This window comes from Aedes albopictus, chromosome 2 (assembly GCF_035046485.1).
Source record: "Aedes albopictus strain Foshan chromosome 2, AalbF5, whole genome shotgun sequence".
Lineage (NCBI taxonomy): Eukaryota > Metazoa > Arthropoda > Insecta > Diptera > Culicidae > Aedes > Aedes albopictus.
In genome coordinates this window covers 107,100,330-107,127,121 of record NC_085137.1, presented here as the reverse complement: position 1 = coordinate 107,127,121, position 26,792 = coordinate 107,100,330, and the positions used below count along the sequence as shown (strand labels likewise).

General features: G+C 42.8%; 2 protein-coding genes across 3 annotated transcripts in view; one reads left to right on the top strand and one right to left on the bottom strand.

Moving 5' to 3' along the window:
• The window catches only part of LOC109420550 (chaoptin), a 611,746-nt gene that overhangs the window by 75,941 nt on the left and 509,013 nt on the right, over positions 1-26,792 (top strand). The gene's annotated exons all lie outside the window — the stretch shown is intronic.
• On the bottom strand, positions 18,990-24,323 carry LOC134286153 (uncharacterized). Its single transcript, XM_062847726.1, has one exon. It carries the CDS (start codon positions 24,321-24,323, stop codon positions 18,990-18,992), a length of 5,334 nt encoding a protein of 1,777 aa, XP_062703710.1.

Here is a 26,792-nt window from a genome sequence, read left to right as displayed (position 1 = left end):
AAGTGAACCAAATCCAGGCATGTGACACATCAAATCGTGGCTTTTGCGATAACCTAATGAACAGTTAGCTAGAAAATAGCCTTACGTCACTGGTAGTGGTCCGGAATTGGTTCAGAGAGTCCCGTCGAAATTGTCAAACCCTGCATGTGGCACCTTCAATTTGTAGCATTTTTGGTTAACCGATGAGCAGTTAACAAGACAATAATGTTAGACCATATTTGGTTCAGTCGGTAGTTACCCGGAATCAGATCCGGGTAGTAAAATGTAAAATTTAACCAAACCCATGGATGCGGTACATCAAATCACGACCAGTCTTGTAAACATTCTACACTTTTTACTACCTTCATTTCGTTGCCGCAGTCGGGTGTCAGTCGGCTTTGTTACATTCGTGTGCTATCGTTACCTCTTACCTACACACAACACGAGCAATAGAACGAAGACTGATCACGACTTATCGACGACCTGATGGAAAAATAGGGTCAGACCACATTAGATTCCCGGTAGTGTTGCGGGTTCAGCTGTGTCTTCGAAAGTGGTTAGAAGTAAAAGTGAAGCAAACCCATTCATGCGATATATCAAATCGCGGTTATTAGGTAAAGGTGAATAAATAGCAATAAAATATTCTCAGACCATAATTGGGACAACCGGTAGTGTCATGGTCCATGACTCATGGAATCAGATCCGGCTATCCCACCGGAAATTACCAAGTATAAAAATGAACCAAACCCATACATACGACACATCAGATCGCAGATTTTTGCTTTTCTCGTACACTAAGTGTACTGGAAAGGCTATATGTTCACTGCAAAAATGACTTTTTGTTAGAAGGCCCGGAGGGTCGAGTCACATATACCAATCAACTCAGCTCGACGAATTGAGGTGATGTCTGTGTGTGTGTGTATGTATGTGTGTGTGTGTGTGTGTGTGTGTGTGTGTGTGTATGTGTGTGTGTGAGTATGTGTGTGTACAAAATAAACTCACATCACTTTTTGACAGTAAACCTCAACGATTTTAATGACCGACGGTTCATTCGACGCGGAATCTGGTCCCATTGTTTCCTATTGAAAATGGTTCGGATCGGTTCAGCCGTTCCGGAGTTATGGCCATTTAGGTGTTCCGGATCGGTACTCCAGAAAGGGGCCAGATATGCAAATGCTACAAAACCATGCATGCGCCAAATCAGACCACGGCTATTTCGATAACCTGACGAACGGTAAGCAGGAAAATACTCTCAGTCCATATCTGAACCAGTAGTATTCCGGAATCGGTTCCGGATGTCCCGCCGGAAGTGGCAAAATATAAAAGTGAGCCAAATCCATGCATGCGACACATCAAATAGCGGCTTTTTCGATAACCTGATGAACAGTGAGCAGGAAAATAGCCTTTGACCCAGCAGAGACTACCGGTAGTGTTCCGGAACCGGTTCCGGGTGCCCCGCCGGAGGTGGCCAAATATAAAATTGAACCAAACCTATGCATGCGACACATCAAATCGCGTCTCTATAGATAACCTGATGAACGGTTAGCAATAAAATGGAATCAGACTATATTTAGGAAAACCAGTAGTATTCCAGAACCGGTTCCGTGTGTCCTGCCGGAAGTGATCAAATGTAGATGGGAACCAAACCCATGCATGCGACACATTAAATAGCAGCTTTTTCGATAACATCACGAACGGTAAGCAGGAAAATAGCCTTTAATCACAGCAGAAACTAACGGTAGTGTTCCGGAAGCGGCTCCGGATGTCCCGCCGGAAGTTGTCAATTATAAAAGTGACCAAATCCTTGACCAAATCCATGCATGCGAAACATCAAATAGCGGCTTTTTCAATAACCTGGCGAACAGTAAGCAGGAAAATAGCCTAAGATCACAGCGGAGACTACCGGTAGTGCTCTAGAATCAGTTCCGGATGTCCCGCCGGAAGTGGTCAAATGTAAAAGTGAACCAAATCCAGGCATTCAACACATCAAATCGCGGCTCTTTAGATAACCTGATGAAGGGTTAGCAAGAAAATGGTTTCAAACCATATTTGAGACAACCAGTCTAGCAACCAGTAGTATTCCGGAACCGGTTCCAGGTGTCTTGCTGGAAGTGGTCAAATGCATATAGGAGCCAAACCCATGCATGCGACATATCAAACCACGGCTTTTTCGATAACCTGATGAACGGTTTACAAAAAATAGACTCAGATCACATTAGAGACTACCGGTAGAACCCGTTTTGTATGTCCCGCCAGAATGACCAAAATGTAAAATGAATCAAATCCATGCATCCACATCAATTTTCGGCTTTTCAGAAAACCTGTTGGACAGTTAGCAAGAAACTATTCTCAGACCATATTTGAGACAATAGGTAGTCTTGGAACAGGTTCCGGGTATCTCACAGAAAGTGGTAAAAACAGTTAAAATAATCGATGCAAGCGATAAATATGTGTAAGAGAACAAAATCTTGACAAAACTGATGCAGGCTCATCAAATCACACCTTCTCATATTACTGAGGTGTAAATATACAGTAGAATGGGGGTTGCATGAGAAAATTGAAATTTAATCGCATCAATCTCGAGCAAAGTTTTTCAATCCCCTTTTGCGTCTAAATTTTGATCCGACTGATTGCTCCTCGCGCTCTGTGATATGGTTCTAATTTGAATTGTAGTAAGTACGAAAAAAATTACTTGCTTCCATTTTTTGGTCAATTTTTTTTTTGAATCTAGTAAGCAATGATAATAAAATTAGCCTGAAGTGTGCAGGACAAAGTTTATCGAAGACTGTAAAGTGATTTTTGGTTGTGAAATAAATTATATTTTTAAGCTTGTTATTATCGTGTTGGTATTGATGGGTCTCCAGTAATAGTAAAGGTGGTCACGCAGTCAACTAAGAGGTCTGATATTTTTCAGCTTTGCCTATAAATTGAACATAACACCGGAAATATGTGCCATCTGTAAGTTTTCCAACTCGACGGTGGCTTGGATAAAATTCTTGCTTTTATAAATAAAGTATTCACAGGATTCAGGATGCTTACGTCGACGGAAAGATCATGAGTACATATTCGACGAGAAAGGCACTATCACCACTAGGTGGATTAATCCGGGTTTTTTTTAGAAACGATTGAATAAATATCAGCGACATCATAGATTTATAAAATTTGAAAAGGTGTGTGCACTTTCTAGAGTTTCTGTTATCTATTGTGCAGAAAATCTGAAACGGTTACCGTTTATGGCTCCAATAGAAATAAAAATATATAAAATCAAATCAAGAAGTGGCATTAGAGATGGCATAAAAGAATCTGATGACAATGCTACTTCGACCGTTGCCATCCCGATGCCAATTTTCCGCAACCCAAGCTTGCAGATTTATCGAAAAATTGAATAACATCCTCTTAAAACGTACCATGCCAAATCCCTGCTAATCGGTTATTACTTACGAAAAGGATTACAGAGAGCGATGGTTTATTTAGGGATGGAGAGAAATCCCCCATTCGATCCCTTTTCATCGGGCCGGTTTTCGTATCCATCCGTGCTATCATCGTATCTTTTTTGTGCTGGGCTCGGGTCGATTTGTCCGAATATGCCGGACAAGCAATGGCAGACCAAATTGAACCATCGTAAACATATTAGCAACATTGAGAGCAAAAAGATTGGAATGAGGGTCTTTGACCCTCCTTAACAAATTTCCAATAAGGGATGGATGAAATGGGGCCGGTAAGTGAACTTCAATTGCTTACTTATGGCTGCTCGAACAGTTTCGAGACAAAACAACCGAAACGATTTAAACTCAAGTGAGAATTGCTTACAACGCCATAAATGACCAGAAAAAAAAAACATAATTATAATAACGGAAAAGGATTCTTTCCTTAATTTATCGTCAAAACCGAGTGCTTCCATAGTGACCAAAACGGGACACCGAAGGAAAATGTCCCCAAAAAAGGTACTTTTCAGGGGATCGTCCTCAAAAGTTTGACCGTTTGCAGCCGCTTCAAAACGAATGCCCCTTTTTAGGTCATATTTCCATTTTTTTTGCAGACCGTTCATCTGCGTTTGGATGTGGAAACCGACCCGAAATAAACCGAAACCAGACTTACCCTGTCCCAAAATTGCTTGTAATGGAAGATCTCTCTATTACATCTTCTTATGCACATCCAGTTTTTTTGTTGTCGACTGTCTGGAAAGAAGAAAGTTTAAGCCAGGTGACAACGATGTTCGTGTGAAACTTTTGGGTTTGAGGCGTATAATAAAATAAAGCCATGATACAAAATAAAAAATAATAAGTAAAATGTTTATTTATTTTACTTTCCACATTTAACTATATGAAGCATGATTACATACGCAACACTGTAACGCATGACCTAAGATACGCCTTGGTCAATAATGCTACACATCACAATTCGTTTAGAAGCAGTCTTTTTCCAACTTTAGGAAGCATGTCAGTTCTGAGCACCCATGGTGGTGCAGAGGGCCGAATTGAAAAATCTGTATCCTGGGCAATTGCCCGTCATCGCCTTTACCTGTGGCATGGTCACATTTCTGTTGACTTCCTTTATTTCCTTGTTGAGGTTATGCCGCCATGAGCCTCTCTGTTTGCCTCTGCTACGATGTCCTGCTGAAACGCTTACTTGCAGATCTCGTTTCTGCCCCTGCGTAGAGTTGCTGGCTGTTTGGGCTCGTTTGGAAGTTGACCATCAGTGTTAACTTCTTTTCCGTATCATCCTAGATAGCTGTGTAGTGTCGGTAGCGGTTGTCTGAATTGGCTAAGAATAACACTAAGAGTCCTAGGCAGCATCCATTTATTACGTAACGCAAAAATCGGCATTTTTCGACCCCCTCTCCCCCCTCCGTAACGCTTTTTTGTATGAAACTCCGAAATTTTTTGTATGGACCGTAACGCTCGACGATAGATACTCCCCCCCTCCCCCTAGAGCGTTACGTAATTTGTGGATGGCGCCCTAAGCAGGTGACCCCTAATTCATGTTCTATAGGGGCTTTGCGCATACCGTACCAATGATTGAACGGTTGGGGGGGGGTGCTAATAAAAACTTAACCACAAACGGAGCATGTGTATTAGACACATTTCACGCACTTCTACACCGCGGTTTTTTGGACTTCATTGAACGATATTTCTATGGGGCCCATATAGCCGAGGCGGTAAACGCACGGGTATTCAGCATGACCATGCTGAGGGTGACGGGTTCGATTCCCGGTCGGTCCAGGATCTTTTCGTAAAGGAAATTTCCTTGACTTCCTTGGGCATAAAGTATCTTCGTGCCTGCCACACGATATACGCATGCAAAATGGTCATTGGCAAAGGAAGCTCTCAGTTAATAACTGTGGAAGTGCTCATAGAACACTAAGCTGAGATGCAGGCTTTGTCCCAGTGAGGACGTTACGCCAAGAAGAGAGAGAGAACGATATTTCTGGGTTCTTGCGCTATCAATTTTTATTCTTTTTGCACCAAATTGAAGATAATTACTTATATTCTTCGCATAGTACCAGAAACTTTGAAAACTGTTTCTAGAAAGAAGCCAATTTTTCCCCGTTCGGTCAAAATTCATCATTTTTTGCAGTGGTGTCCCGTTACGCTGTATTTCTTGATTTCTTTCGAAGTTCAAAGGTCTAATTCCCAATTAGAAAGCATAAAATAAATCTTCTATTCAAATCTGATCGTTTGATATATTGGTGGGCATGTATTTAACAACATAAAAATTTTTGGAAGCAAAATCTCGCTCAAAACGTAACGCTTGGAATGTGCCATTACGCTTTTACCACACTAACCGGAGCAATGGTGCAGTGGACCTTGTGTTTCTCCGAGATAATCAGTTGCCCTTCAAAAATCTCAAATTTAAGGCTAAATTAGGGTGGAATTATTGAAACGTTGTCAACTAGCTTACATTTTGACCTTTATGGTTTCGTTTAATGCATTTTCGCCATTGGCATTCATCAATTGATACCGATTCGGTCTATCAATGATGTCTCTTTTTTATGCTGTGATTGTGAAGAGTGCATCCCTGTCTTGTTTTGGTAGTGGCTACGGCTAGGATTCCTTGGATCAATTTCCAGCGTTAAAAAGGTCGACTAAAGTAGTTGTTTTTGCAGATTTTTGCATAATATTGTACGCTCTGTTTCAAAAACATTCATTGTCATAGGGTAACTTCTGTAAAGGTTACCTGGTGAACTCAGTTTTACTTCTTTTATTCACGTAAATTCACGTGTCATGCCTTGAGCATGCATAGTATAGCAGGATAACGTCAACAATAGGTTGAATCTTTCCTTGCGGATGCTTTCTAGCAAGTTGTTGCATATTGTTTTCAGTATCCTTTTGCAGATTTTTGGCAGTATTGCTCTAATAATTTAATTCTATGAAGTAACTCAAATATTAGTTTGAGAGGCTTCAGTTTGATGAAATACTTAATAGGTAGTACAGTTCATAGATAACCTAACATAAAATTGCACATAACCTAAATCTGCTTTTGCAGAATTTGTCATGAATTAACTAATTAGCATCTGTCAAACGTTAAGTCTCCATTTGACTTTCTTTGCACATTTCAATGTTCCTTTGCAAACTTTGCGTGTTCAGGTATACCTGCTCAATAGACTGGGAACCTGTACTAGTTTGATCATGACCACATTTCATCAATAACTCTATAATAATTTTATCCCAAAAGAATGCATCCGTTGTATGAAAAAAGAAACATTTTCAGATTTATCTGGTTACACTCGTTTCTTCCAGAATACTTAAACGCATTGTCGAATATCAAATCCGTGATGTTCGTCGGGCCATCATGCCTATTCATGTGAACTCATATGTCTCCCAATTTGGGATGTCCGAGTCACCGAAAACTTATACACACAAAGTTGTATAAGTTTTCAAGAAATCACTCATTCAAAGGTACTTTTTGATCGAGTGGCTTGATAAATTCCCTCTAACTTTATGGTACATTCGTTTTTGATGCAGACTCAGATTTGATTACCGAAGTCGGTAAAATTTTACTGATTTTTTGAACAGCAGAGTTAAGTCAGTAATTTTTGTGGGCTTCGTGGCCGTGCGGTTAGCGGCGTCAGTCGTTTAGGCGTATTGTGAGTGCCACGGAGTGAGGGTTCGATTCCCGCTCCAGCCCGAGGAAACTTTTCGTCAAACGAAAAATCCTACACTGGTCCACTGGGTGTTCCGTGTTGTCCGTTGCCTAATGTTAGTGAATGTTCAGTCTGTGCAACCTCTGGTTGAAGACGGTGTAGTGTCTTTTAAAATAATTTGCAAATACCGAAAGCTAAGCAAACTAAGAAGCTTCCGAGATAAAAAATAAATACTGATTTGGTCAGTAATATTTGATTTAACTTTTACTGATTTTTCGTTGTTTTTTATATTTTGAATTAAAAAAAATCCTTTCAGCTTTGATCTAAATTTCCTTCATTTCAATGAATCTCTAACTAAATTTCGATTCAATCGCCCTTGCTCTTGAAAGGCATGAAAATCCATAATGCTTTTTACTGTTCCCAACAGTTTTGGCAGAGCTAGATCGACCTTTTGGCTCCTAAATAGAAAGAGCCGTTGCTGGAAAATCCTACCGGTACGGTGTTTAAAGATATGACGAAGCCACCCCTCGATTTTTTAAGAGCCCAAATCTGAAGCATCGAGGTCCACTTTACGATGAAATGTTGATCAATTTATCAGCGGGTTACCAAACGATCAACTTTCCAGCGCAAATCGACATTCGGTTTTTCAGATTAAGTCCATCCGTTGCGCAATCCACAGGCCAGCATTGTTGTCCGGTTCAGCTATACTGCCACATAAACAATTTCCGTTCGAAGACTGAGGGATTTCTGGTGCATTTTCTTAATGAATTCTGAATGAGTCTTCCCTGGGTGAATAGCCGATGGATTCCCTGCAGCAATGTCTAAAAGCACTTCTTGCATGTACGTATTTATGTGTTAAAATTAAGTCACAGTGACTTCTGCGCAACCAAAGTCTGCATTGCCGTGACTCTTCTTTGACATGTGCTAGGACAGAGTCCCTTGAGAATTCCTGATGCAATCCCTGACTAAAATGCTGAAAAACTAATTGACGGATTACTGAAGGAATCCTTGAAATTTTTAAGACAACTTCTTGAAGAAATTCCAAGAGAAATTTCTGAAGAATTCCCTTCACAAATTTCCGAAGGAGGTCCTTGATAAATTCCAGAATAAAGCCTAGGATAAGCTGAAAAACAATCGAGGCATTCCCTAAGAATTTTTGAATGAGACATTTTTTGCAATAACCTTTCAAGGACTTTCTAAAGGAACACCCTCAAAACATCCCTGAAAAACTCCCAGAGAAATTTCTAGAGGAGTTCCCGAGAAAAAAAAAATCATCGAAAAACTTCTTAGAGAAAAATATATAATACTAGGATACATACCTTTAGGAATCACAGGACAAATTTCAAAAAAAAATCTTTGCAGGAGCTGCAGGGGGTATCCTTGAAGAAATTAATTGATACGTGGTTGAACTCCTTGAAGATTTATTGAAGATAATAGTGAAAGACTTCCTGGATGAGTTCTTGGAAAACTTCTTGGCTCCTGTATGCTTCCCTCTAAAATTATCTACCAATACAAGGAGGATTTCCTCAAAATATGGAGATGTTTTTGGGTGCAACCATGGAAAAGATGATTTTCTGAAATTTCCGAAGGAACCAACTGAATAAATGTTTGAAAAGATCCCGAGAGCAATTTCTGAAGAAATCTTCAGAGGAATTCTTGGAGCAATCCCTGGAAGAATCTCTGAAGCAATGCCACGAAAATTCCTGGAGAAATAACAGGAGGAATTCCTGGATGAATCCCAGGATGAATCATTGGAGGAACTTATGGAAGAATCCCTAGTGCAATTCTGGAAAGAATCCATGGAGTAATTTTAAAAGACATCTTTAAGGAATTTTTGGAGGACTTCTTGAAGGAATCTCTAGTGGAGTTACTGAAGCAATTACCGGAGAACTCTTTAGAAGAACTTCTGGATAAATTCCTGGTGGAATCCCCGGAGAAATTTCAGAAGAAAACCATGAAGAAATCTCTGTAGAATTTTTTGAAGGACTCTCTAGAAGAAATTCTGGAAATCTCTAGAGAAATTCTGAGAAGAATCCCTAGAGCGATTCCTTTAGGAATCACTAGAGGTATTAGTGGAGGAATCCCTGGAGAGTTTCGTGGAGGAATCTGGAGGATTTCTGGAGGAATCCCTGAATCAATTCATGAAGGAATCCCTGAAACAATCCTTGGAGGACTTTTAGAGAAATCCTTGCAACAATTCCCAGATGAAATTCTGAAGAAATTGCAGAAGGAATCTTGTAGTATTCCTGAAAGAATCTAAGGAAGAGTTCGTGAAGGAACTCCTATAGAAATCCCGGTAGTAGTTCCTTACGGAATTCCTGAAGGATATCTCGAAGAAACCCCATGAGGAATCCCGAAGCAATCCCAAGAGGAATTCCCAAGGAATTCCCTAAACAGTTCCTGGAGGAAGTCCTGGATTAATTCGTGGAGAAGTTCCTAATAGAATTCCGGGAAGAATCCCTGAAGGAATCACAAAAAAAATTGCTGGAGGAATCCTTTATGGAATGTTCAAAATTATCCCTGAAATTGTTCCTGAAAGATTCACAGAAGAAATTCTCGAGTGAATCTAGTGACGTTTGTTTGAATTGAATACGAGTGAAAATTCGTGACTTTTGGCCTAAATACTACAATCTATAGTAGTTGGTAAAATACTATGATAAGATTGAAATGATTCTCTCAGAGAATTACTTGGCTGTATTTCGTGTTGTTTTCAAGTGTTAGTTATTAGAATGGTTTAGTACTTGAGAAACTTTTTTTTTCTGGAACACTGAATTGTTGATAATCTTGAGTTGGCTCGTATTAAAAAATAAAAAAGGCAGATCGTATTCTCTTACCATGATAAATCGGTGACAATAGTGGACCTCCTTAGATTTAACCTATAGTGGACCCCCAGACTTGTTTATAATTATAAATTTGTTCAAATAATCATCGCTATCCAGGCTAACTTCATCACATGGAACTACTGTCTAGGGACATAAGCCATGGCCTCCCGGTTGAAGTTTGCCGGTAGAAGCATATTTGAGCGAGAAATTTGAGAAAAATTGCAAGGGTCCACTATTGGAGTAACAGAAGCCTTCCAAGGTAAACTTGAGGGTTTTAAAGATGTTTTAGAGACGTTTCTGCTGGTTTCATGGAGATTCTGGAGATTTTGGCAGCGTTTCAGGGGGTTTTATGGTTTATATTAAAGCAAGATCTTCTATGTTTTACTGAACTACACTGTTCAGAATAAAACGCACTTTTTTGAATTTCTCGTCTTTGCAGTATATGCATTGCAATACCTGTAGATATCTATCTATTGTACCGCCTCTACAAAATTTGGTTTCATTCTATTAATCTAAGGCTTAGCTTGGCGAGTTCAGAACTAGCCTTCAAGTCAACATACATTTAAATAAAAACGAAACACAAATCATGTGAGGAAAGCTAAAGTGTAAGCTATCACTAGGTGTTTTTGCCAGAAAAATTACCGTGATTATGCCGGTTATCACTGCGAAAGTATCCGTAGATACCTTCCGTTAACTGTCGGAGTTCCCTCGAATGATCATAAGTCCGTCCCTAACTGATCAACTTGACCTCAAACCACCGACATAAAAAGTCCCCAACCTATTTCGCCGGATAATTTCAATACATTTTGATGAATTCAAGGCCTTTTTTTGCTCCCAATGGTTGCTCAAAGGTCAAATGCAAACATTGCTAGCGGCGGCATCACTCCATGATTCATCGTGGTTCATTTGAGGTGGTTAAGCCAGGTTCCGATGCCGATTCCTAGAATCCTTCGCGCAGCACTTCAAGCGTAGTGACAGCGGTCCCTGCCAACTCAAGGTCGTTTCGACGTCGAAGCCAACCAACGCCAGCGTCATCCTAACCACCGTGCTGCACTGATAGACGACGTCTACAACCAGAGGAGCATATCGCCCGGGTGCTGCTGGATACCGGTTCCCAACCCAACGCAATCAGCGAACGATTGTGCCAATTGCTCCATCTTCCCCGAAAGATTGTCAATGTCTCGATCACCGCAGTTGATAGCACTACTACAAATGCAAAATACGAAGTCCGTGCAGAAATCCTCTCCCGTCTCGTAAATTTTGCTGAATCACCAGAATTCTTGGTGTTCTGGTAGATGACTAGCGATACGCGTCTGTGTCGTTGTCTACCACTCTATGGGGCAATCCCGGCGGATTTGCCCTCGCCGACTCCAAGAAGAGTTGATATGATACTCAGCGTCGAATATTTCGATCTACTCGTTCCTCCATTAATGATTTTTTTCAGAATTGTTAAACAGAATTTTTAGAGGGGCTCCAGTGAGTTCCAAGGTGTTTTAAGGGCGTTTCAGGGGCTTTGAGTGGGGCTTTCTTAAAAACTGTCCTGAAACTATCATGAAACTCCTCACACTTAGAATAAATTACAGATTTCAGTGAAAAAAATAATGAAACAAGCAAATTACAGTATTACGGCGAAATCAATTAAATTACAGGAGATCAGAGAAAATATTACCGAACAGATCGGTGATGATATTTTTTACCCTGCATTTGACATCCACGCCGGCAGCTTTGAGCATCAGTTCTTTCTGAATTTGCGCGTCACCTTCAAGCAAGGTAACAAATGATCTTCCTGATCAGACGGTCGTGAGTTCAATCTTTTATGATCAACCATTAAATGAAATTAGAAGTGCCGTAAATTTGTAAAAAAAAACTGCTGAACAGTCGGTAACACTTAGGGTCCATTTGTAAAATTTGCCGTACGTTTAGTGATACTTACAGTTCAACGGAGAATAAAATACCGAACGTCCTGTGATTTTTACGGTAAATTTGTAAAAAAATACTAGTGGTAATGACAGGTGCATTTTCCTAAAATACATAGTACGTTCGAAAATCACCGAACTTTTGACCGTACATTCAGCTGTTGCGATTACGGTAAAATTTCACCGTAATCCGTCATTTGTACTAAGTGTGCTCTGAAACCAACTGAAACCCCTCTGAAACACCTCCCGAAATACCACTGAAGTTTTCTAGAAGCCCCTCCTCTTAGGCTCCATAGAAACTTTCTTGAAGTAATATTGATTGGTATTGGAATTAATTTTAGCCAAAAATATACAATGTTAGCACAATTGTACAAAATTTTCCAACGCGAGTTCAACCAAGTACTTCCCTAGCATATATGTATTTTTACATCTGCAAGTACGGAAATGTGCAATTTCAAATTACCTTCAGGACCATATTGTGTACGCGTGATCGTAGTCCGGCACTAACAACCACCCCGGCAGCAGGTGTGTAATTTATTTTCCCACTTTCCACTTTGCGCGTTTTTTTTTTCTGGTCAGCTCTAGTACTGGCACCTACTGGTATGATTATATCTTGCGGAATGCTGCGGATGGACGAAACGGATGAATGGTGTGGGTGGAGGCGAGCGCACAGACCAGCAATGGATTGTCCCACCAAACAACAGACAATGGAATTCTTTACTTACGTACCTGGTCAGGTGCAGTTGTTGGAGCTGAGAAATAACGTGAAAAATCCTAGAGGCGAAGGTGAAATTCACCTTTGGAGTAAAACACGCAATCTAGCATTACTCTGTATCTATTAAAGGCACAGTTTTCACGAAAACCTTAGTGATCATAATAGTAATGGAATATCTCAGACTTTGAGAAATGAATAGATGATGCATTCACTCGCTCACGGCAGACTGCGTACATCTGTCCGAGTTTATGAGAATGTCGATTACCTATAGTGGAAGTGTTACAGTGGTACATATTCGCTTTGATTAGTGGTTTGCTGGTTAAGAGCAATATGATGTAGATTATTCATTACACAGCGTAACAAAAATTAACTTTTTGTCTGTCTCAAGAGCAAACTTATGTGTCTCCGAAGGATTTTGGGCCGCTGAATCCGAATCCGGGCTCAGATTTGCTCTAACACGTCACAATTTTGAGCTATACCTCAATTTATAGGGCGAAATATGCGATTTTGGGCTTTTTTGACTGCAAGCCATTAAGCAAGGAAATATTTTTTTAAGCAATCAAAAGGTTAATTGGTCAATTAACATCTAAATTAACGACTTATGCAAAATATTTCGTTTTACCAAATCGAATTTGATAATTTTAAGTGATTTATGTTAGGTACGACATTTCCCATACAAGTCACCCTCCAGAAGTTGCATGCAAGTTTTCATACTAACATAAAATGCTTAAATCTTCCAAATTTGATTAGGTAAAACGAAATATTTTGCATGTGTCGTTAATTTAGATGTTAATTGACCAATTAACCTTTTGATTGCTTAAAAAAAATATTTCCTTGCTTAATGGCTTGCAGTCAAAAAAGCCCAAAATCGCATATTTTGCCCTATAAATTGAGGTATAGCTCAAAATTGTGACGTGTTGGAGCAAATCTGAGCCCGGATTCGGATTCAGCGGCCCAAAATCCTTCGGAGACACATAAGTTTGCTCTTGAGACAAAAAAATGTTGCGCTGTGTTATGTACTGAGAAATTTTGGCACAAGTCTGGTTTTGCTTAGCTTCCGAATTTTAATGTCAAATTATTCAACATTTATATATCTAGAGATTTAGAGTTTACATACAACATTCCAGAATACGTTTCACCCCAATACCCCTTTCTCCACCACCAGAGATTCACCGTTTCGGGTTTTGAATTTGGTGTACCTAGTGGAAAGTTTTTCCTTTCTCAACTAACTACCTATGGAGTCGTTTTTCATTAGTTCCTCTGCAGTCAGTAGTGGCCACCAAACTAATGGGGTGTGTCCAAAGTTGGCGTAAATTAATAAATTAGTCCTAAGGCAAGGCTGAACTATAGTTTCGTTATGAATGGCGGTGGTGGTGGGTGATGGTGATTTAGTACGTATTTCGCCAAGTTTAGTCAGCTATTGTCTTTGCACTTTGTGCTTACAGATAAAACATGAATAGAGGAAGAAGCATCCTACCGCTTTCCAGTGCAAAGGTTTAAGTAGACTCTGAAAAGTGAGTACCTCGTGATGGTGTTCAGAGAAAGTTCCCGTAAGTAAAAAAATCTCCATGTTGTGCAGGGAGGATCTGCCTCCCGACAACAATAGTTTTACGATGCGATGTACTCGTCGTCGGTTTGGTGGAGAAGATGGGATCCACCTTTGATGATGCCAAGAAAAGGTGAAGAAAAACCGAAAAAAAAATACTGCTCCACTAAGGGAGTGGGGACGTTTGGGGGTGCAACGAAAAGGCTCTTTGCAGGCAAGTCCTGCGCTTTTGCTGAATACATTGTATTTTGAGGTGGAATGAAACAAAAACAAGTTGGCCCGCCCGGTGCTTACGGTGTGGTGTAGGAAAGGCACGGACAGGGTGCTCTTTGGAGGATAGAAACGAGACTGCAACGGAAGAGTGAGTTTTAGTGCCAAAGTGTTAAAAGTATCGTTGAACTTTTATAAATTCAGCTGTTCTCATTTTTCTCGTCTGCTGGGACTTACAGTATGTGGCGGTGTGCAGAATTACTTCTGCTAGTGGTGCAGAGAAAGGATCTATGTGCAAATTACGGTTGTATCTACGTCATGAGGAATTTAGTGTTTGACTTGAACTTAGTTCGTGTAGAATTCTGATTTTTATAATAAAAGTACGAAATTTCAGCAGCTCAGGGGATGAACGCAGACACTTTTTTTTACGAATCCTGCTCCGTTCGAGGATTATTTCGCTTTTTGTCGACTTTCTCTTATTTACGAACTTTTCATTCGATTTTCTCAAAAATCTTTGAAACAGGCTCTGTATCATTTTCAAGTTGTCCATTGAACGCTCATGGAGATCGGAGAAAAATCTATATACTACATTGATAAAAGTTTAGTAGTTTTTTACGGATTAACCTTTAAGTTTACATCATAAAATTCTACGATATGTAATTTTGTATATCCAGTGAAGCTGTTTAGAGTTCAATGAACATTAAATGATCAGATGAGATTATCCTTAGTATTATCTGTTACGACATTTTGCTTCCAGAAAGAGATAACGCTATCAAAATCTGTCTTTTCGGTATCCAAACAGATTCTCCTCAGGTTCAGCCTTAAACCACGCAAGACCACGGGGGGAGGTCTAATGTTCAGGAAAAAAAGACCACGTGGTTTATTGACAGCCCCTAAACAACCTCTACGCATTTGCCCCTCCCCCGAATCGTGGCTTGTATCACCTGGAGAGCCAATCGGCGTAAAATCTAGGTTAGGGTGTACAATTTACGGCCCGCAACCAAGTACAGCCGTACTGTCGGAAGTAAGATTGAACTTTGCCATTTTTTCCATAAACTTGCTCCCTAACAAAACTCAAATCCTTCGAGGCATTTCTAAGTAAAAATTCTGGAAGTATCGCTCACGACATTATTAAAATATGTAACCTCAGACTAGCTCAGTAGTGAAGCCTTCCTGAGACTTCCTGTAAGAACACCTTAGGGTTGGCCAGTAATTCGCGGGCAGAGAATCTTCGGACTGTCGCCACTATCAAAAACTCCGCGACGGACGCTTACAAGCAAAGGCTGTTCTGGTCACTCACGGAGTAGAAACTATGAATTATACGGTCATCTACGCCCATTCTCAATATCAAATAACAAACTTAATTATAATTTAAACAAACAGAAGAATGCAGCAAAGTGTAGGCACATAAGTAGTCATTACCTTAATCCTTTTTCAATTAAAATAAAAATATAAAAATTAACCATGCGCCCGAAAATGTAATCCAACTCAATGCAAAAACACCCATAAAATCAATCGAGTATGTCTACTACCTCAATAAGTCACCGTAAGGAGCCATAAATTTCGAATTCATGCACCCCCAAATATTTACGACCCACCGGACCAAGTATCACTACAACCCAACAAATCAACCCCCGGCAGATAATATGTAACTACCCTACCTAGGTTATCCCAACTGATTACAAGGGCCGCACACCCTCTTCGGATCATCGATGTTGCAGCGCATCAGACCATCCGTCGGTCGTCTCGTCGTGAAACTCATCGGTCACAAATCGTTCCTAATGTGGCAACTTTTACGTTTATGGACATGTGACCAACATTCAGAGCCCCATGTTGTTACCGCTGCTGTAGTGGCGCTGTGCGCCTCCGCCGATGGGAAACGGAAACCGGACGTTCCGGAGAGTCCCTTCGCTCACATTCAAAGTACAAATGATCCTTAATGGTATGGTCTGCCCGCTGCCGGAATCCTTGTATCAACGAAAGGGGTGGTTGGTTGTCGAGAAGGGATTTGTGCAGGTGGGGGTAGGTTAAGCATCAAATTTTATTGCGCAACCCGTCGTCCGCTCTTGGAAGGCGAATGTTTTCTCCTGTCTGTTTCGAGGAAGTAATGGCAAAACTTGATGGCTGTGATGCAGTGCGATATAGCTTCGTGAATCCACAGATTACCAAGAAGCAAGGGTGGTGTGCCTGAGTTTTATGGCGGTTACATGAGAACGATATGAGCGGGGAAGCGGACTGGGAAAACACTACTAATGCCAAGCGTGGGAAGGGAATTGAAAGGTGAAAACAAGTGTGTAAGAAGTTGGAAAACTTCAATTTGGTGTTCATTGTGTTGCTGCAGGTCTGAAAAGTTTTACCTTTGCGGTTTACTGGGTCATTGCTGGGTGGACTGCTAAATATTTTACAATATATCGGTTGAAGTTTTGGTGTAAAATTTGTAAATTGTGTTGATAAAAGTTTTTTCAAATAACGGACTAAGAATAGCAATAGAATTTCACAGGCAGTTGATAACTAAATACACATTGAGTACCTGTCGAAACCCCGTGGTATGTTTCAATCTCGCAGCAAAGTGTTATGAAACTTCACGCCAAGCCCGTGCACAGGGGGGAAGGGGGTAGGCGGTGGTGGTGGTTAACAGGAATATGTACCAAAGATGCACATTATAATAGGTTGACAAACAGTCAAAATTTGAGAATTTTTGATGCACTCTATGCAAAGTTACAGCTTGTTGAACTTTTTTGTGAGAGCAAAAAAAGTTTCCTATCCCAAACATTTTGGCCTCCCCCTGTATAGTGGAAACGGCCATTCCTTTACATGTTAAAACATAAACACATGCATGCGGATCGTCGGTTATAACTATTTTCACAAGCATCGGATCGCTTTGCGGTCTTCAAAAAAGTTTTTCAGAACATCCTAGGCTATCATTTTATAATATCGGTTAAAAAGTTTCAGACAAACTTTTTCAACTTATGACAAAAATGCAAAAAAATATGTTTTCCCATACAAATTTCAATTACAATGCGCAAAGTGTAGACGCAACCGATCGTGCTCAAATTTTGCACAGATACTCAGGACCCGAAACGGAACCAGAAAAGCTTTGATCTGAGAAAACGGTTCCGTTGACCCACACTAGTAGTCATATGCTATTAGCTTCAATGTAGGTGATACAAATAAAACGAGTATTAAAACGATAGTATCAAGTGCGTTGATCACTAGTCGATCACAGTAAGTTTGTTAGAATTTGTTATAAAAGAAAACTAGATTCGGGTTGAACCAAAGCCGATAATAATAATTGTCAAGTGACTGAAGAATTTTAAGTGTTTTGAAATGAAAAATGAACGCTAAAATGAAACAAAGTATTCCAGTTTGAGATGATTCGAGCAACCACCAGTGTGCTCCATCTGCTCAAAGAACTCCAATCAAATTCTACCTCGGCAACACTATGAATTATTGAAACCGCCTAACGGGCTACCCCAAAAACCAACCAGTTCATCATAGGATAACAACTCTCCTGAACGATCACGAAAAAGAGAGGAGAATGAAAGACGGTGCAACATGCTTCATTTTCCACGGTATTATCAAAACTTACTAATATTTGACTAGACCATTGGGCATTCAAGTCTCCTAGTCTCTAACCAAATTGCTGAGCGTTGGTTGAACAAATTACGTTCAATTTATCCATATACATATATTTTGCATCAGTAGGTCGGCTCCAGAGGCACCTTCGACTCAAACGATTGTCTTTGAGATGAGAATACCAATGAACCCGAGTAAAGATAACAAATTGATAGCACATATTAAAATTAGATTATCATTGAGTTCAAGTTGATAACTAATTATACTATACCATATTTTTTTCAACATTATATTTAGTTGTATATTATATGAATAGTTTATATGAAATACGACGGCTGTTTGATACCTAGCTGGTTTTGTTATCAATCAGTAGCTGTACGAACCTGGCAGTCCTTATTCCTCGACTTCGATAGTGGATGATACAGCAGTGGTTAGACCAGGTCCGACATCGACCAAATGGTGGGATTGAAACGGGATCCAAAGGAGACCAAATCCAATAGTCTATGACCAGTCCTGAAGCTCGTTGTTCCAGGGTCCAATTAGGGGTATGGCATGCACTGGGGTTCCGGTCTAATTAATTAAACACTCGCGGGCTAGGTTGATGACACTTGATACATTTAAAACACATTTATTAAAACACACATTACTTAGAACTATATTTCCACTTAAAACTAAACAAGTTAAAATTCGTGCGTGGGCTCAGTGCCCAGTAGTTTCACCGGCGATCCAAATTCGACTGACTATTCGTTCTTGAACAACTGCGACTGTAGGTAGCCAGAAGGATGATTGCACGAGAGCGAGGATCTCACTCTCTTATCGCCGTTATCAGTTCGGCTATTGATCGGTCCCTTGATGATGGTCAGTTTGATCGATGATGGCAACAGATCTGGCGTTGGAAGCCTATTGTATTCAAACAGCGAACCGACCAACATACGTGTGGATGAAGCAATCTCGCAGGCACAGAATGTTTGTGGTGATATCACTGCGGACTTCTGCTAGTCCACCATCATCCAGGGATGTAGTCTGGGGTGGGTGGTATTCCTTGGTCGCAGACATCCTCACCCACCCAGAAATACCATATTTCTGAAAAGAGAGAAAACAGGAATATCCTCTTCGACAGGGTGGGGAAATGGAACGAAAATTACGTTTGCTTGCTGGATGAACTGTCCTCGGGGTCTTCTTCGGGGATGCAGTCTGGTATCGGCAGAATACACAACTTCTCTACCGGACGAGTTAGCATACCAGAAGCTGTCCTTAGTGTAACGACCCGAACCACGTTATCATCTCCGGGATGTAGCCTTGCTATTCGCCCCATTCTCCAGCGCATGGGGGGAACCTTATCGTCTTGGATAACGACCAGTTTTCCGACTTCCACCTGAACCGGTGGTTTCCAGCGTTTAGTCCTGGCTTGGAGTTGACATAAATACTCCCGGCGCCACCTTCGCCAGAAATCTTGGAGTTTTCGTTGCATTAATTGGTACTTGTCGAGGCGATTCATGGGGATGTCTTCTAGGTTGGGTTCGGGTAATGCTTGGAGTGACGTGCCGACAAGGAAATGCGAGGGAGTCAACGGTTCCAGATCGTCCGGATCCTCCGTCAAAGGCGTGAGCGGTCGGGAATTCAAGCACCCTTCTACTTGAACAAGCAGCGTTGTGAAGTCTTCTGGAGAAACTGGATCTTCACCGATGACCTTCAAGAGGTGTTTCTTTGCCGAGCGCACGGCGGCCTCCCAGAGACCTCCGAAGTGAGGGGCGCTTGGTGGAGAGAAATGCCACTGAATACCTTGCATGGCACAGTCCTTTGCAACGATCTCTCTGTGGGTTTGATCCTTCAGTAGATTCAGAAACTCCTGTAATTTCCTCCGAGCACCGACGAAATTGGTTCCGTTGTCGGAGTAGATGTCGCTACATTTTCCACGTCTAGCCACGAAACGATGCAGAGCTTGGAGGAACCGGTCAGTCGATAGGTCTGTAACTAATTCGAGGTGCACCGCCTTCGTGCACAAACAGATGAAAAGTGCGACGTAAGCCTTCACTGCCGGACGTCGAGGGGCTGGCCGGATATAGATGGGTCCAAAATAGTCGACACCTGCTCGAGAAAATGGCCGAGAGATGGTGACCCGTGCTGCTGGTAGATCTCCCATATATTGCTGGATTGGTGTTGGTCTCGAGCGATAGCATTTGAGGCAATTGTGGACTATATGTTTAGCGACACTTCGTCCTCCCAATGGCAGAAACCGTAGTTTTACTACAGCCAGCAGAAGCTGCGTACCGGCATGTAATAGCCTTTCATGGTAATACTGCAGAAGTTTGCGGGTGAAGACGTGGCGAGCTGGCAATGGAATGGGATGTTTGCTGTCTTCCGCTTCCTGGGATTTGCTCAAACGACCGCCTACCTTCATAATTCCATCCTTGGAGATCGTAGGATTATACCACCGTAACGGGGAGTTCGATGGAAGAACGGATTGGTTTACGATCGCCTTCCATTCCTTACTAAAAGCTTCCTTCTGTACTCGTCTTATCAGAACGTTCTCTGCCTCTCGTAATTCCGCTGTAGTCAGGAATGATCCATTCTTCCTGTCACTTGTAGGTTTGCGTAGCAAGTCCATCAATCGTAGCCAATAAGCAGTTCGGCGGACCATGTCGGTATAGGAAGCGAATTTACTGATGTATTCTTCGTTGAATTCAGCATACGACGAAGCTACGGTTGCTGCAACAGTACGACGTCTTTCATCCTCACCTTCTTCTCCAAGTCCTTGCTGAAGTTTTGGCCATCCTTCAGGATCACCTTCCAACCAACTTGGTCCTTGCCACCAGAAACGATTATCTACGATGTCTTCCGGCGAAATTCCTCTAGATATGAGGTCTGCGGGATTTTCAACACCAGGTACGTGTCCCCAGAGTCCCTTTTCAGTGATGGCTTGGATCTTCGAAACTCGGTTTGCAACGTAAGTCGTCCATGCTGTAGGAGTAGCATTTATCCAGCGTAGAACACAGGTTGAATCAGTCCAAAAAAATGTCTTCATCGGGCGCTTCAAGGATGATTGGACCTTATCGAACAGTTCAGCGGAAAGCAATGCTCCACAAAGCTCTAACCGCGGAATCGATTGACTCTTTAAGGGTGCTACTCGGGACTTCGAGGTAAGAAGCCTAACCATCACCTTCCCAACGGCGTCTACACTCCTTAGGTATACACAAGCACCAAAGGCCTTCTCCGAGGCGTCTGAGAAACAGTGTATTTCCACAGAAACCGCTCCAGGAACGATAACGCAACGGCCGATCTTGATTTGGTTGAACGCTGATAGTTGGGTACGCAGTTTAAGCCATGCCTCACCCACCGTGGAAGGAAGTGGCTGATCCCAGTCCAGTTTTTGACCTTTCTCGTCCTGAACAGACCACAGCTGCTGCATGAAAACCTTTGCGGTGGTAATAGCAGCTCCCAGTAGCCCCAAAGGGTCAAAAAGTGTGGCAATTATGGACAAAACTCGACGTTTAGTGAGCTTCTCCGTCTCCTCTAATGCAGGGATTTCGAAATTGAATTTCAACTCGTCGGTTTTGGGCACCCAGGTCAGACCCAGTGTTTTTATGGACGGATCGGTCCCAAAATTGATTTCTGCTGTTTGTTTAATGGCAAGGTCTTCTGCTGGTACGCCCTCCAATACCTTGGAGCAGTTGGACGCCCACTTTCTCAACCGGAAACCTCCTCTAGACATCATGTGGTCAAGTTGTTCTCGGAGAATCAGTGCCGTTTCGACGTCGTCCGCTCCCGTGATGACGTCGTCCATATAAACGTCCTCGCTAGCTGCTTGTGCTGCCATGGGATACTGTGTTGCTTCATCTTCCACCAGTTGCTTAACCGTCCTTGTAGCCAAAAAGGGAGCTGGTTTGGTACCGTATGTCACGGTGTTCAGCTCGTACACGCCAACCTCTTCTATCGGTGAAGATCTCCACAGGATGCATTGGAGTGGCCGATCCTCTTCGCAGATGTAGATCTGGCGGAACATTTTTTCCATGTCTGATACCAGCATGATTTGGCGTGTGCGACACCGTAGAACAATTGACCTTAGATCCTCCTGAATCACTGGCCCCACCAGTAAAACATCGTTCAACGACACTCCTGATGCCGTTTTACAGGAAGCATCGAACACTACTCGTACCTTAGTGGTGGTGCTTGCCTCCTTGACCACCGGATGATGCGGCAAATAGCATCGTTGGATCGTCTCCTGAGTAGTTTGGTCAACCTTCCGCATGTGTCCCATCGCGAGGTACTCGTCCATAAACGCGACGTATTGCTCTCGCAAACTGGCATCCCTCGCCAGCCTACGTTCCGTTCCCTGAAGCCGACGAAATGCAGTCTCTCGGGACTCGCCCAAGTGTAGAGGTGTTTCGTTGTGTTTCGGGAGGGCGACGGTGTACCGACCATCCTGTTCTCGACGAACTGTTTGCTGGTAGAGCTCTTCACAGCGCCGCTCCTCTGGAGAAAGTGCTCTTTCCGATTCTAGCTCTTCACACTCCCAAAACCGCTCCAATAGTAGGTCCAGCCTTCCGGATGATGAAGTGTTGCAACTGATTTGCAGGGAGTTGACGGAAGTAGATGTGCCTCCACAAACGACCCATCCGAATACCGAGTCGTTGAGGGTTGGTAACCCTTCGCCTAATGAGATTCGCCTGCCTGTTTCGAAAAAGTCGAAGAACGACTCAATGCCGAGTACGATGTCCACTCCCTTCGATTCAAAAAATGCCGGATCTGCCAGTTCGATCCCGCTTGGAATGACCCAACCATCAATATTGACCGAGGTTGTCGGAAGGTTAACAGTCACCTTGGGTAGAATGAGGAAATCCAATTCCCGCGAAAACGGAGATACTCGCGAGCGTATCACCGCTCGGATTCGTTGCTTAACTCTTGTTGAAGCTTGTCCGATGCCTAGAACCGAGATGTCTACCTTATCTCGAGTCACTTTCATCCGTTGGCACAACCGTTCGGTTATGAAATTGCTCTCGGAACCGGAATCCAACAGAGCACGAGCGGGATGCCGATTGCCGTCGTCGTCCACCATCACGACGATCGCTGTTGCAAGGAGAACTTGCGAAGAGTATTGGTGCGCTGCATTTGAGACCGTTGTATCAGTGGCCACCGCATTGGCCACTTGAGAGGAGCTGGGTTGCGAAGTTCCTTGTGATTCCTTATCGGAGGATAGATTGTTACCCTTTGCAACTGTGGAAACCTTATTTCCACCACTCCTTTCTGACTTGAAGCAGACCATGGAATGATGGCGACCCTTGCAATGCCTGCACGAGTACTTTGATTGGCATTCCCGAGCCTGATGTCCCGGCCTGAGACAATTTCGGCAGAGGGAATGAGTTCTCAGCAGGCCGTCCCTGTCTGAAACCGATAACCGTTGGAATGTGCTGCATTGGAACAGCGGATGATTCCCCGAACAGCATACGCAACGCACTCCGGACGTTTGCGATGTGGTGAAGCTAGTTCTTGTGAAGGATGACTTCTGCTTCGGCTGTGGTGGAGGCTGATGGACACCCCTAGTGTCCATAGATTTGGGTGGCAGTGACTCCAGTACGTGCACTCGCCGATTGAGGAACTCCCTGAGCTCATCTAGAGAATCGTTTTCCTTTGACGAAGAAAACTCTTCCCATCCCCTACGTGTCACTGGATCCAAGCGTGACGTGAGGATGTTCACCAGCAGTAAATCCTTATACTCGGCTGGCTGGATTACCTGATCGAGGGTTTGCACTATCCGCTCAAAACTTTCCAAAAGTGTGTGCAATTCCCCGACGGATTCCTTGGAGAGCGTAGGCAACGACAGCAGTGATTGGATTTGCCTCTTCTTCAATTGCTTACTGTTGTTATAACGCTTCAGTAGCATATCCCATGCTACCTGGTAGTTTGCCTTGGTTATCTTCAATGGATCGATCAGGCTCCGTGGTTCCCCTTGAAGACAACCCTTAAGGTAGTGGAATTTTTCGACTTCCGGAAGATCAGGCTTCCAATGTATAAGAGAGGTGAACAGGTCCCGGAATCCTAACCACTCGTCGATATCTCCATTGAAGCTTTGAAGCTTGATTTGCGGCAAGCGCACATTATCAAGCACGCCATGCATTGTCGCATCGGCAGTTCTCACACTTTGGTCTAACGACGATGGTTCCTTCAACTCCTTAACTTGATCCACAAGGAAAGATTTCGCCTCATAATAATGATTGTTGAACTCCCGCCTTTCCTTGTCATAAGTCTCCTCCCCGTTATAATCGTCGTGAGATTTAATCTCAACTAACGTCTCGGAAAATTTCTCCCATATCTCTTCCAATTTCTCCAGACGAACCTCCACTTGAGAAAGCTTCGTATCCTCCTTGAAATCCTCAATGAATTCCAAAATGTCCCGAAGTGAGGACTGTGTTCCCGCAAACCTTGCAGTTAGTTGCTTCAGCGAAACTTTCTTAGTGGATGATCCAGCAGGCGGCATAGTTGACGTCACAATTCACCGGCAACAGAATAGAGAGATGGTGGTGTAATATTCCGCGTATACGCCTAGCTTGGCTGGCATATACTATCGTGTTCACTAACCTGACAAAACAGGCGGTTCCGCCCAACGATAATCGACAATCCAAATAGCAAATCACGATCAGTGCAGTGTGATTTCTCAACGTCAACCAGTTCGTCTCAGCAATAACGAAAAGTAGAGGAATGAAGAGGAGGGAGATACGATGTAGTATTCAAAATAAATGCCACGGCTGGACATATACTGTGGTGGCTTACCCAGACAACCAACAGCGGTGCAAGTCCAGCGTGCAATTCACTCAAATGTCCAAGGTGGATGACTAACGTTCACGAAAGGCATTTGACAGACCCAGCCGGGTCCACAGGGCTCACGTGTGTAAATAAGGAGTCGAAGAGGATACGAATTTCGATCAACAGGTGTATTTACTGTACGCCTAGCTTCGGCAACATATACTCTAATAAAGTGTATTTACCTGGACAAATATTCGTTGACGCTGCCTCTTCTCGTCCACACGTACCCCGATGGTAGTCTCGATCCTTCCGTGATGATCGGTGTCGTTCACCAGATGAATGGATTCCAATCGATGAATGGCGGGTCAGGCAATGAATGAATCACCACCGAGGCGATCTTCCCAGGAGACGAAATGGCACCCTGTTGCCACGAATGGTCTCGTCGTTCACACAACACCACAAAGTGCAAGACCGTGTCCGAAGCCACCTGACGGTCCTGTCCAGGTTGGCTCCGTTGCGAATAATCCAGAAAATGGTCGAAAATTGGGTGTAAGTACAATGAAAGGCACACTTCGACTGGACATATACTCGTTCTTTAACATTTACCTGTGAGACAAGTTTCGGCGCTTGTCCAGTGAGTGTCCTCCGGCGAAGTACCAATCCTTAGGTTGTTGTCCTCCTCCACTTGGAAGCGAATGGTAATCGTGTCGAGTTCCAGCCACACGATGGGAGCCAGTATCCAGGAAATATCCGAGAAGTCCAAATCTCGATGGTATCGCGCATGCAGATTTGTGGAAAACACAGGTGTTAGGATGTGATGGTAGCCTAGGGTCGGCTGGACATATAGTAAGCGGTCTTCACTAACCTGACAGAAAATACCGCGCAGCGAATGTCCAAGCCAAGCGACGCTATTTCCAAAAGATGATGGTGGATATCCTTTATTCCTTTGAACGCACTGATCCTTTGTCGCAATCGATCCTTTCTTCCTCAAGAACAATCGCAGCATTCAGCCCTCCTTGGCTGGCAAAATGGCACCAAACAGCGTCCCAACGTCCAGCCCGCGTCGACGATATCCAAACCGAGCTTCAGTTGATCCTTCACTGGTCCCCATCCGGCTCGAAGGACCACAATGTACGAACCTGGCAGTCCTTATTCCTCGACTTCGATAGTGGATGATACAGCAGTGGTTAGACCAGGTCCGACATCGACCAAATGGTGGGATTGAAACGGGATCCAAAGGAGACCAAATCCAATAGTCTATGACCAGTCCTGAAGCTCGTTGTTCCAGGGTCCAATTAGGGGTATGGCATGCACTGGGGTTCCGGTCTAATTAATTAAACACTCGCGGGCTAGGTTGATGACACTTGATACATTTAAAACACATTTATTAAAACACACATTACTTAGAACTATATTTCCACTTAAAACTAAACAAGTTAAAATTCGTGCGTGGGCTCAGTGCCCAGTAGTTTCACCGGCGATCCAAATTCGACTGACTATTCGTTCTTGAACAACTGCGACTGTAGGTAGCCAGAAGGATGATTGCACGAGAGCGAGGATCTCACTCTCTTATCGCCGTTATCAGTTCGGCTATTGATCGGTCCCTTGATGATGGTCAGTTTGATCGATGATGGCAACAGATCTGGCGTTGGAAGCCTATTGTATTCAAACAGCGAACCGACCAACATACGTGTGGATGAAGCAATCTCGCAGGCACAGAATGTTTGTGGTGATATCACTGCGGACTTCTGCTAGTCCACCATCATCCAGGGATGTAGTCTGGGGTGGGTGGTATTCCTTGGTCGCAGACAAGTAGCCATGCAGTTTTATTTTATCGTAAACACTACTTTACCAATAATAGTTCAGAATGTTTAGAGCCCACTTTCGCAACCTAGCGGACAAACTTACAACCAACTAGTTCACTCTCAGATAGCTCTTGATGTCCTGATCGACCTTGACGAAGTCAAAATTCTTCTGTGTAGTTCGATTCTCGAGATACAAAAGTTCAAAACTTTTAGAGCTCACTAGCGCCACCTACCGGATAAACCCAGAACCAACTAGTTCACTATCCGTTAGCCCTTGATGTACTGATCAACTTTGCTGAAGACGAAATTTTTCTATGAAGCCTGATTTTCGATATTCAGCAGCTAAGAATTTCTAAAACTCACTAGCGCTACCTAGCGGATAAACCTTTAACCAACTA

Coding starts and splice junctions, on each gene's coding strand:
- LOC134286153 (XM_062847726.1), bottom strand. CDS start 24,323: ATGCCGCCTGCTGGATCATCCACTAAGAAAGTTTCGCTGAAGCAACTA.